General features: G+C 38.9%; 1 protein-coding gene across 1 annotated transcript in view; it reads right to left on the reverse strand.

Moving 5' to 3' along the window:
- Positions 1-2,045: 2,045 nt before the first annotated feature.
- Positions 2,046-13,200, reverse strand: part of tuft1b (tuftelin 1b) — a 32,917-nt gene continuing 21,762 nt past the window's right edge. Inside the window, exons 7-13 of the mRNA XM_021323006.2 lie at positions 10,045-10,146; positions 9,326-9,436; positions 5,655-5,878; positions 5,408-5,513; positions 5,140-5,223; positions 2,404-2,495; positions 2,046-2,322 (exon numbers count right to left, since the gene is read on the reverse strand). Of these exons, the coding sequence (XP_021178681.2) occupies positions 2,244-2,322; positions 2,404-2,495; positions 5,140-5,223; positions 5,408-5,513; positions 5,655-5,878; positions 9,326-9,436; positions 10,045-10,146 (798 nt within the window). The 3' untranslated portion in view covers positions 2,046-2,243. The remainder of the gene's footprint in view (positions 2,323-2,403; positions 2,496-5,139; positions 5,224-5,407; positions 5,514-5,654; positions 5,879-9,325; positions 9,437-10,044; positions 10,147-13,200) is intronic.

The following is a 13,200-nucleotide window of genomic DNA, read 5'->3' on the forward strand; positions in this document are numbered from 1 at the left end:
ATGCAATTTATAGACAAGTTAGTCTGTTCCTGTGGTCAAATTTACATTCAATTACAAACATTAGTTGGACTGCCAGCAGTATTTGGGAAATGCATAAAGTTTATAGAAAAATTAGAGGGGAGAACTACATCAAAGTCATTATGTTTCACCTAAAGGAGAAAAAAATAAAATATAAATCAGCAGGTAAAGTGTGATCCTCGAGGAGATAACACGCGGTGACGAATAAAATATTCTTGTCCTTGACCTCCATGAATAGTTAGACTATGCTAAAAAGCCAGAGATGTGGCAGTAAACCAAATTTAAATGAACTTTACCAATTCTGGCATGAATAACCTAATTTTTTCTAGCCACATTGCTGTTGGCTAGAAAAAAAATTCTGGTTTCTCTGAAACCTTTAGATATTTAACCACGTATTAGAGAGAGAGAGCATATGTCCATATTTGATCCTGTACGTTGGATGTATTCTCATTGTGTATTGGAGCCAATATATTAAAACATGAACCCAGCTTTTGTCTATATAAAAAAAAAAATAAAAAAAAAAAAAAATCACCAAAGTTGGTGCATTATTAGTGTACCAAGAAAAATAGTTGAAATAAAGTCATTAAGACTAAAATGTATGGCAGTCATGAAAACGTCTGATCAGTAAGGACCATTTTGCTGATGGTAACAGAGACGTTCATCAGGGCGACAGTCATCCCTCTTCTCTCCCCCACAGTGTGAAGGCCTACTCCAGCACCACCAGCCTGGACCAGCAGCACCAGTCTGCAGCCAAAGACCTGACGGGCTCCCCCGTCCGCGGCACTCCCTCCACCATCCAGGTCACCTACCTGCCCTCCACGGGCCAGCGCAGCAAGAGGCCCAAACACTTTCTGGAGCTCAAAAGCTTCAAAGACAACTACAACACGCTGGAGAGCACGCTTTGAAACTCGGAGGGGACGTGTGCGCGACAATTACCGAAAATCTGCAAGGCTGTGTTTTATAGGTGGCGCTTTCAAGTTAAAGACATTCTGGGAGTTTATCAGGCTGTCCTGTTAGGACCCAATTAATTGTGTTAAGAGGGAAATCAAGCCCAACCTAATATGCATTTCCTTTTTGAATAAGTTATTTAATGTCTCCAAAAGTCCCAACTGTAAATACAAATTAGTTTTTTAATTATGTGTTTGCACCGATGTGAAATATTTAAGTTCTAACTTATTGATGCAGTTTGATTTGTATTTATGTGAGCTGTGGTTATGTGATTAAAAGGTGGAGAACAGGTAACCACGTTCAGTTCCTCGTTGATCCTCTGTTCTTTATAGGACCACTAGGTGGCAGTATAAGCCTCCAATTAAGCCCTAGGAAAAGAAGCTACGACAACACGTTTAGATTATCCTGTTTCTTTTATTTAGATTTAAATTAGAGTGGATAAAATCTACAGCAAAAATGCTTAACATTTGGGTATCTATCTACAGTGTTTACAGAAAAACAACAAAGTATTAACAATAAGAAGTTGGAAGATGCAAACAATACAAAAGTTAAATAAGCATTATTAAATACATTTTTCGCAGCAGTAAACCTGGACACAGACCATGTTGGAGCAATTCTCTGCAGATTGGAGAAGGAAACAGTTTGGAGAATGACTGGAGTATAAATACACCATAAGTTAAGAGTTTCAATACATTAAATGCTTCTTTTTCTACGCATATGAGCCACTAATGTTAGCGACATCCTAATAAAGTATGCGCCAAGCATTGAGGAATCTGACCATGATCCCTAAGGAAATTTTAACTGGTATATATAAAAAGGTGCTAACACACTCAGAACCCTATGATCTTTTTTGATGTAACTTAGATTAGTTTTCTAAAAGCTTACCTAAAAAAACTGCTTATTATTCAGCACAAGAGACGGCATGAAGCTCTGAACTCTTGCCACTGTATCCTGAAGGCTTCTCTGTCAAAGTACAAACCACACAGGCTTGTGCCTGTGTGTAACATCCAAGAAATCAGCACATTTCATTTAATTGCTTTCGAGTATCAATCATGTTGCACTATTTTTTATACTTTTTATTTTTTTGACATGCAACAATGATCCTGAGTGTAAAAGACCACAGTGTTAACAACTGTGAGGTGATAACTTAAAAATGAGGTTGGTTAAACTGGTGTTTCCCATCACTGCAGATCTACCATATAAATATATATAGAAGAGTGAATTAGTTAAAAAAAAACATTTACACATTTGTTTTGGATAATATTTTTAGATATTGCTCAGGATCTGGTCTCGATGACTTTGATGAAAGGCAGAACTTTGTCGGTCGGGGTCGGGGATGCTGGAATCAAAGGTTTGCTGCAAAAAAATGACAACAGTAAGCTCACGTGTAGATCCGATGAGCTTTGAGTAGAAATGGAAACAGACGCGTTTCCTCACCTATAAACAATTTCTGGCTTGTTTTCTGTGGACAGGGGAGGAGGGTCCCGTCCTGCCAGGAAGTGCTCCATGTGGTCGTGCAGTTCCTTGTTCTGCAAGCAGGAAGACATAAAAACCAAGGATCATCATCCTCATTGTATGCAAAAGAAAAGGTGCAAGTAGGGGTGTTTTTTTTTTTTTTAAGGCATGCCAATTTTCAATTACTCTGCAAGCTATCATAAGAGCAGAAATTTGTAATTTAAAAGCAAATATTAAAAAAAGAATTTTATATATATATATATATATTGTTGAAAAACTGACATAAAATGCACATGGAGACTATGTGAATGTCACAGACAGAAATTTTTCTGCAGTGGCTTACAAAATCATTCATATCGTCTCTAGCTTTTTCACATTGTCACTTTAAAACTGCAACATCAGCGCATGTTTTTAGGATTTTATGCTCGTTTTGCAGAGAAAGGAAAAGGATACGTGGTTTACCAAAAATTAGAAATCTGAACATTCTTGTGTATTTGTATTCAGGCTGACACTGTAAATAAGAAACTATTCTTAATGGTTTACCTAGTTCCAAAAAAGTAAAAAACTGGACTTTTTTTACCCAAAGTTTGAAGACGTTTCGCTTCCTATCCAGAAAGCTTTCTCAATTCAAAATTTAATCTATATAGGAAGCGAAACGTCTTCAAACTTTGGAAAAGTTTATTTATTTTTTTAATGTTTTTGGAATGATCATGACCTGGATCACTGAGAATCTTCACCAGCGTTTTGCCTAGTGAAATACACTTTTTAAAATCATTTATTGTATTCAGTCCCATCAATGAATACATTGTAGCCGTCTCCACAGGTCTTTATATTTTAACTACATCCATCTTCCCATCAAATCTGACACACTTCTCTGTTCCTGCTCAAGAAAAGCATTCCCACAGCATGATGCTGCCATCACCATATTTCAGCATAAGGACAATGTGTTTATGGTTTTTCACAGTATCTCATGAGACCTAATGTTTGTGTGTAAGTTCGGTCTTTGGCCTCATGTGACCCAAGCACCTTCTTCTACACATTTAGGGATTTCCCTACATGGCTACATGATTTCCAGTGTTAGGCTGGTTTAAATCTCATCTGACAGATTCCAGTTTGTTCATGTAAATAATCAAGTAATCAAACTCCAGGGTTACTTGTGGAAGACTACAGGGTTCAGTCCTTTGGCCAATTATCTTTACTATATATAGGCTTCCAATTGATAAAATTATCAGACAGCATGAGATTAATTTTCACTTTTATGCTGATGACACTCAGCTATAGCCTCGTGAGACCATCCTGATCTCGCGAGCTTTCAAGGTTTCACTGGCAGATCAGTCTGGCTACTCTCCGCTAAAGAAAATTTGGAGCCGTTCACCAAACGAACGTCCAATCAGCGTTGGCTTTGAGGCGGGTTGAGGTGTGACGCAACGAGAAGCGCGACAGTTCAGTCTAAAGAACATGGCGGCTTCAGCCGATGAAACTAGCGTTAGCGTGGCTATCGAGCAAGTTTTATCGGAATTACAGAGTATTTCTCTGCTGAGCTAACGAGCCTTTACCTGCAGCAGCAAAAGTAGCTTGGCTTGTGGTTGTGTTTTCGTCATCGCTCTGTTACGAGCCACGGCGAATCTGATTGGTTCATTTGGCCCGTCTATCACCAACATAGGCCAATCAGCTAACCAGTATTTTCGCCCCTTCCCAAAATTACTTCAACGGAAGGTTTCCAGATGGATATGCGGAGCAAATCTATCTGGCGGAGTCAGGTAAACTCAGCTATACTTATCCATAAATCAAAAGGCAACCAGTTAGATATACTACAGGCATGTCTTGAAGACAGAAAAATATACTAAACAGACTAAATGTTCTACTTATATATTCAGACAAGACAGAAGTTACTGTTTTAGGACCAGAGTCTTTGGAAAAGAAACTGCTCAGTCAAGTCATCTGACGGCATTAACATGGCCTCTAATAATAAAGTGAATCACCTGTCATTTAAATCCCATATTAAACAGGGTTACAGGAATTCCTTCTTCCACCTCCAGAATGCTGCCAAAATTAAAATATATCCTTTCCAGGAGTGACACAGAACAACTAGTCCATGAATTTGTTACTTCAAGGCTGGACTATTGTAATTCTTTACAATCAGGAAGTCCACAAAATGCAGTTCGAAGCCTTTAGCTTTAGTTTTCCCTTCATTGGCTCCTTGTTACCCAGCCAGCAGTTAAGGTGAATGATCATGTCTTGGTAAGTTTACAGTTGTCCATACTCCTTTCTTTTTAAAATAGTTTGGTTAGTGCTCCGACACCTCAAAGCCTGAGATATTTATTAACCTAACCCTGCATTAAACCTCTCTACATCTGCTGGGTTCCTTAGTTTTCATGATGCGGTTTGGTCACTGATGTTCTTTATCTTCCGAGTCAGAACAGCTGAGATGAGATTGTACACCATTTGACTCTTTACAAATTAGTGAATTTAATTTTGGGGTATCAAAGTGGGCTGAATGCATGCCATAATTATAGCTGATCAACAAATAAAATCCCAGGAAAACGCACTGAGGTTTGTGGTTACAATGTGACAAATTGTGAAGAAGTCAAATGGTAAATGAATAGTTTCACAAGGCCACGTTTGAAAGGAAACTTCAGAGTTACGGCAAAGGCTGCTTTAAAGTGTAAAGCCATCTGGAAGGCCAATCATATTCTTTTTCACCATGAGGTTGCCTACCTCAGCTTCCAGGAAAGCGACCTTCTCCTCCAGATCCATGATGACCCGATCCCTGTCTTGGAGTATCGTCCGTGAGTACTGCAGCTGTGAGATGGGCCAAAACAAACAAAGATATTAATACCAAAAAAAAAAAAAAAAACGACAACAACCCACTTCTGCGTTTTCAGCAGCAACACACAACAACATCTCATTTCCTCTTTACTGGCTTCTCCTGCATGTAGAAGAGTGTGGCTGGACGACCAGGCAACCTTTATTTGAGCGTAAATACCTGTTCAATCATGTGACGGAGCTTCCTCTGCTGACTCTTCAGCATGTCATCAAGGTGATAGATCTTCTCCTTCAGCACAGCCACCTGATGGTTGAGCTCCGTGCACCTGCAGACGTGACAAAAAAAAAAAACAGTTGAAACCTACAACAGAACCATCTCCAGGTTTTCTCTGTCCAATCACTACCTGAGGTCGCACTTGTTGCCTGATATAAAGCGATATAACGGGATTTAAAGAGTAAATTCCTACTTTTGTTCCTTCTCGGCTCCTTCCTCCTGGTCTTCTTTAAGTCGCAGCAGCTCCGCCTCCCCCGCCTCCACCTTGTCTCTGAGGAGGCCGCTCTCGAGCCTCATGCTCTCCAGCAGTCTCTGCAGCTCCTCCACCTGCTGGCCTTTTTCCTCCGACTGCAGCTCCACCGCCTGCAGACGCTCTGACTGCTCAGCCAGGCGAATGCGGTACTCGTTGGACTCGGCCTGCAAGATGATGCACAGATGGACATTTTATATCAGGCTTCGTGTAAAACGCCTAATGATAACACTGATTGCACTCTTTTTGTCGCCTTATACTGGTCCTCTGACATTTGCTTTGGGGGTTAGTCATAACTGCACTGATAAATCATGAGCATGTCGTCTCAGCGTGTAAATATGAAGAAAAAAAACAAGGCATTAATTATGGCTCGCACAGAATGCACACAATGGGTTTTTCAGTGTTACTTATTGCATAACAGAATTTTAAGACAATATAAATAGCTGAAATGTTCATGTCAACATCTAATCTCGGTTTTATCTTGGGACAAGTTAGTTTAAATGCAGAAAACGAATTAAATCAAACGAAAAATATATATAATCTGCAAAAACAAGTTAGGAGACCACTTCCCCTCAGAGTGTCACCCCGTTTTTGGTTTAGATAAGTTTAGTAAAAACACTTCAAGCCGTCTACCAGTTTCTGAAATCAGTGTGTGGAAACTTTGCTCCTCTTTTCACTTGCAGCTGTGCGATAACGGAGGAGTTTCTTGTGTGCACAGCCCATTTCTAGTCTCCCCACTGCATCTAAATGAGGCCGAGCCTCTCCAGCCAGCCACTTAGTGGATTTACTGGCCTGTTTCGGACGCAGTCATGTTCCAGGGTCCAGTTCTGCTTCAAGTTAAATTCATTTTACAGATGGTCTCACATTTTCCTCACGTATCCTCCGATATGCGAGTCTATGAAGATGAGCTGGCTAGGTGGTGCTGCAACAACAGCCCCCAAACCACGACACTTCTGCCTCTGTGCTCTATTCTGTTGTCCAGATAATATAATTTTAGTCTGATCTGTTCAAAGAATATCATGTTAGATGCATACAGTTGCTGTAAAATGTGATGGAACATGTATAACTTTGTACTTTTTCTCATAAAGGTCACCTCCCTAGAAAGGTTAACCTGATCATCATAATATTTTAGAGTTTTCCAAGACTTCTGCTACCATCTTCCAGCTTAGCATTAAGGATTTTAGCATCTCTGAATAAACTTCCTTTGATGACCAGACTCGCAGACCATCTTCTGTGTGATTTCAAATTTTTTTAAAACGTCAATAAGCTTCCTATCAGACCAATAAGTTGCTACACTCCTCTCCCTGAAGCCCTCTGACGGCTCTTTTGATCCGCCAATGATGTTCACTCTCACTTCAGGAAGATAGCAAACATCCGAGTTTTAAACAGGGCAAACCTTCAACATGCAGAATAACATGGTTTTAATCGTGCATCAGATGAGATCTGCCTGGATGGATTTTAAGTAGGAATAAAAATAGGACTATCTTAATGAAAAACTGCATTTTATTTTTAAATAACATCTTACCTAAAAGAAAATACCCTTTGACAAGTTTAATTTTTTTTCATATTCTTGTTAAAACGGAATATATTTCCATATTTCTGACATGACTGCATATACAAATAATTTTGAGCGTATGCTCAGACATCCAGCATGAAAATCCTACATGTCCTTGAATTGAAGGCTCCTTCTAAGATTCTCTTTGACCAAATTGTAAAACGTATAAACGATATTTTATACCGGCTTTAGGAAGCCAGAATTGCAGTCCGGGTTTTAGCCATTTAGATAAAACATAAACATGCAAAACGAAACAAACCCTCTTTTATGTTGAGTTAATATCCAGCCAAAACGAAAGAGAAAATAACTCAAAGTAAAATAAATTAGAGCGAATCGTGGAGAACAAACTGATGATCTGTTTTTCCAGCCATGAGCCTGAGTCATGTCCTAATGGCTCCTAATCTGAGATCCACTAAAAGCTAATGGACTGTCTTCTCAACAGCTTTTCAGGAAGCCCATGATGGTCTGTTCACTTCCTGCTGATGAAATCATCTTTGTCTGAAAACATTGTAGATTTAATGCTGATGGCAAGCATTTGTTGTCTATTCCAGGTTTCAAATAAGCCCGCAGGCACATTTCTACACGTGGTTGCAGTTTAACAGCAGAAAAAACACCCTTTTGCTACATGGATAGTGGTTGCTCTTCTCCCAAAACATTTTTTTAAGTTATGGGAGAACCCCCATTCGGTTGAGGCAGATGACCGTTCATACTGAGTCTGGTTCTGCTGCAGGTTTTCCTTCCTGTTAATGGGGAGTTTTTCTTTCCACTGTCGCTTCATGCTTGCTCAGTATGAGGGATTGCTGCAAAGCCATGGACAATGCAGACGACTCTCCCTGTGGCTCTACGCTTCTCCAGGAGTGAATGCTGCTTGTCGGGACTTTGATGCAATCAACTGGTTCCCTTAGATAGGAATTTTTTGACCAATCTGTATAATTTGATTGAATTTTACTTTGTAAAGTGCCTTGAGATGACGTGTTTCATGAATTGGCGCTATAGAAATAAAATTGAATTGATGATAAGACTGAGATGACCACGGAAGGAGGTGATTTTGTGTCTGGTGAAGCATTACTGTGTTGATTTGGCCACAGGTTTTAGTTCATTAGCCAAATGAAGCCTTCACTGATGACCGGTTTTCAGTTTATAGTCAGAGCTCACCATATCTTTGTTTATAATCTCCAAGAGTTCATGATGCAATACACTAAGCAAGTAACCATGGCCTTTGGAAGAGAGAGAGAGGCGCCCACAGAATCAGATACTTCTCCATACTTGGTGAGCGTGACATAATCTTTATTATTTCACACCGGATCTGGCTTGGGTGTTGCTAAAAAAAAAAATACCGGTAGATCTTTTGTTATATCTACGGAAGAGGATTAGGGCCATTAAAAAAAAAAAAAAAAAAGTTTAATTCTGACTTTTTTCTCATAATTAAGAGAAAAATAGTCAGAATTCTGACTTTTGCAGAATTGAATAGACTTTTTTTATTAAAATGAATTAGAATTGTTTCATTTATGTTCAGCTTTCAAATTTAATGAAGTCCCCAATTTTGGGATTCATTTACAGAACATTCATAAACAAAGATATTAAAAACTGTGCATTTGGTGCTCCTTAGTTTTTTTAAATCTCACTTTAACTAATGAATTATTTAAATTTAGGAAAATAATTTTATAAATATATATTTTCAAAATCTTATTTCTGTGGTGGCCCGATTTTCTACTCCACTGACATGGTTGTGACAACAGACGTAGTCAAAATAAATGGAGATGAGTCGGTCTTTAGAAATAGACTGTTATGTCCCTCATTGTGCTGCTAACAAAACAGTGAGGGCGAGATAAAAAAAAGAAAGAAAGAAGCTATAAAGCAGATGAAACCAAGGCAAAAATGTTTGTCAAGTCTGGACAGATCCTTTACAAAAACCCCTGAAAGGTGGAGCTTCACAGAATGAGTAATGGACTCCAAAGATAATATTAACGGATAACTGTTAAAGCAGTGCGAACGCAGCAGAGGGCTGAGTCATAGGCGAGCAGAAACAACGTCTGGTTACTCATTTCCTGACACGGACCTCCAGTCTGGCCCGTTCCTCCTGATGCTGCTCCTCCATCTCCTTCAGCTGCGCGTAGAGGCGCCTGGTCACCTCTCTGAGCTTGGCGCTGTCCTCCTGATTGTCCTCGAGCTGTGAGAGTGGGCGGAGACAGAGAGAGAGAGAGAGACGCGCCTGATTAGGCCTAATCTCATGAAACTACTCAGGCATGAGACGATGGCAGGCGATAACGAGGGCTGGCCTTAGGAAAAAGCAGCGTTTAAACTGTCAAAATATAGTCTTTTGTCTCTAAACGTTTACTGACGTGGACAAAATTTCCCTTTGCACTTCGCTCCCGGCATAGTAATCTAGTCTGACAGTACTTTAGAAAGGAGGGCAGAGTAAATTGACCCGGGTTTGCCTGTATACAACCCACACACCCACAGCCCTGCAGATAACTGTGGGTTTATAGCAGATCTTATGATGTGCTGAGTCAAGCATAATGCAATGGGAGAGGTAATATGAGAGGAAGCTGTTAGTGGTTTAAGAGGAGCTAAATCTGACATTTACACATCATTTTTATTCGATTCTAATACCCATTTGGTGCCGGTAAATATGTTGCAGCTGAAAGGAATTTGTGCCACATTCATTTATTTCAGTCCATTAATATTCATGCATAAAAATAAATAAATAAATAAATAATCTCCTCAGAAAAGAAACAAACTAAAGAATAAGCATTAAATAATGAAGGATGAGCTTACCTGCAAGTCAGGGGTGACATTATTGTTGTTGTTGGTGTTGGTGGTGGTGGTGACAGGTGGTTGGTTGCTGGGCACGGTGACACTGAAGCCGTTTGCTGGAACCTGAGAACAGAAGTAGGTGTTTAAAACTGATTTTACTTTATAGTCGCTGGCACAAATCAAGCAAATTGATTTTTGATTCTCCATTTTCCCCCTTGCTCTAAAGTCTAAACCTTCCCTACAAGCAGCAGGGCTTCCTCCAGGGCATTTTGTAACCAAGATGGGGGCCAATTATAATACTGAGGTGGCACACTAAAACCAAACGCAGTGACATTATTTCATGAGTTTTATTTAGGTATGTTGCTTGGAAGCAAAATTATCAGGGTGCTATTTGGAAGTTGATGATACCCCCACCTTGGCGTATTCAGCAGGCAGAAGCAGAAATACACCGTGCCGTCACTGCTGCAGGTTCTTACCGCATTGTAATGATTTCATCAGCTGTTATGAAGCTTATTCATCAGTTGTAGAAACACCCCGGTGACCATTTTTGAGGCTATAATTAACTATAGAATAGGTCAAAGCGAACAACTTAGACTGGCAAATAAAGAAAGTTTTCACAATGGATGAAATATTTCAGTAACAGGGAAAAGAAAATAATATGGTCCCCACTATAAAATCACAGTAGGAACTATATTATTAATAGTTGAAAATGCAGATATTGCTCTTGAAACAGAGGTGGTGACATCGAGTGTAAATCCATTAACTAAAAAAAAGCTCTTTTGTTAATCAGATGAAGGGTATAACCACATCCAGCGAAGCACAAAGTAACCCCTACACTTGCCAAATTTAGATTTAAAGTTATGCTTATATGATCAAGAAGTTGGTTTCTGAAAGACAAATACAGGCGTCTAGCAAAAGATGACAATGGAAAAGGAGTATCAATTTTAAAAAAAATTTATTCACTAAACAGCTTTTGAAAGTGATTTATTCCTGTTTCAGTAATCAACAGAAACATCTCTCTATCCATCACAGTAAGAAAGCCCTTCCTATAGTTACTGACCAGCTTTCTGCATGTTTCCTCTGGTATTTTGACGTTTTATATTTGATAAGAGCTCCGGGTCTCTGAGGTTGGATGGCCTCCTTGCCATCACCCTAATCTGTAGCTCCCTCCACTGATTCTCTGTCAGTTTTAAGTCGTGCTGCTCCAGTTATGTTACTATTAATTCCAGTCCTGAGACGCATGTTGGTAAAATTAAAGGATTACTTAAAACCCAAATGTGCAGAGGGGATGACTAATTTTAGGCTTAACTTTATCTTTCTCATCTTTCCAGCCTTGCTTCCCCATTTTTCTAACATAATCAGGCGCCCATGGCCTTGTCTGCAATTAGTTACAGCCTTGTTAAACAGCCATTGTAGAGAAAAATGGGACTTCATCTAAAAATCCTTGAATCGTTAGATTTAATACAAGGAGCGTACATAGAGGCAAAGACCAAAAAAACAAACAATGTCTGATATGAGAAACAGAATGCCTCAATGTGAAACTACTGGGAATTTTAAACATTACAACAGATTATATCAAAGGATTCCAGGAATCTGGGGAATTCTTTGTACATTAAAGATGATGTTGAAAATCAATGGTGAATGGCTGTGGTCTGCAGGCCCACAGGCAGCAGTGAGCTGTAAACAGACTAGTCTCTAGTGAATGCAACAACATGCACTGGGGAACTTTCCTGAGAGAAACGCAGAAACCGCTCCCACGCAAAGACAAATGAAAATATAAACCAGACGCAGCTCCTGAATCAAAATCTTGCAAGAGGAGCTGAATTTTTAGAAGGGCATTTGGCGTCTGGTGCGTTAGAGAAGGAAAAGAACAAAATGTTCACGCGCATTATGTCCCATAAGATGCGCCTAGCATGGATATCTTGAGCATCTGTAAAGTCTTCCATCAGGAAAACGATGCCAGACCACAACAGCGTGGCTCTGCAGTAAATGGGTCCAGATGCTTTGCTGCCCTGCCTGCAGCTCATCTGGGAGGATTCTCAACACGTCATGAAATGAGGAAAAACAACTGATGAAGCTGGAAAATGCTGCGCAGTTTTAATATGAAATGAAGGTAAAAACACTCAAAGCTACAAGAGCAGGTCAGCTCATATTTGCCCCCTTGTGCAAAGTTTTAGAGCACAAAGATGGTTGACTCAGCAAAAAACTCCCAACTCAAAAATATAATTTTAAACTGTTGAATTTGGTTTTATTTTTCATCCACAGCTGATATCAAAAATCTTTAAAGAGTTTGAATCTCATAAAAAAAAATCTTATATTTTTAATCAATTAGCCCTCTGGACCTTTTCGTTTTTTAGCCGTCTTTACTAGCATGATTTGAGTTTTGTTTCTCAAATTTCTTATTTTTTTTCATATTGAAGCTTTTTTTTTCAAATGCAAAACTTGTAAAAGTTATTTAACACTCATTGTAGATGTAACAAAGAAGATATTTCAAATAATTCATGTGTCCTGTGGTTTGCTCATCTCTGTAAGGCTCTTATTTGTATAATTATAATGGTCAGGCAGGTGAAAAAGATTAAACAAAATAAATATTGAGCCGACTTGAACTTCAGAGGAAATTCAAAGCAAATTGAATGTAAAAATTTAGAAAAACTTCAATGTTAAAGCGTTTTAAATTAATATATTTTTTTAAGTTTTTAAATTTTAAAAGTGTGAATTTAATGGATAGAAACTATAATCCTTCTCTAAAATCTTTCTTCTAGGTCTCTATTGATAAAAGAACATACAATACTGGTGATTATGAAATCACAATTGCTTGAGGAACTTGGATGTCGTATGGTTTATTCCTCTTTTCAGTAAAGTTTTTATAGCATGAATAAATAAAATGATTCTAATAAATTCCAACATGTCAAAAAAAAAAAAAAAAAAAAACTTCAAATGAATTCAATTAAACCTTGCATTTTCACAACAGTCCAATGTTTACAGGGGAAGTCTAAACCACCAGGATTCAACTCTAAAACTTAAAATGATTATATGTGATGTTCACAGTGTTGACATCACTCTCTGCTCCCTGAGCTGCGCCTGCTATTTCCACTGAATGCCTACACCTGCGACAGCTCTAATTACTGGAGCTGTCACACCTGGGAGGAGCACTACTTGTACCTGGCTCTCCCAGCA

This window comes from Fundulus heteroclitus, chromosome 13 (genome assembly GCF_011125445.2).
Source record: "Fundulus heteroclitus isolate FHET01 chromosome 13, MU-UCD_Fhet_4.1, whole genome shotgun sequence".
Lineage (NCBI taxonomy): Eukaryota > Metazoa > Chordata > Actinopteri > Cyprinodontiformes > Fundulidae > Fundulus > Fundulus heteroclitus.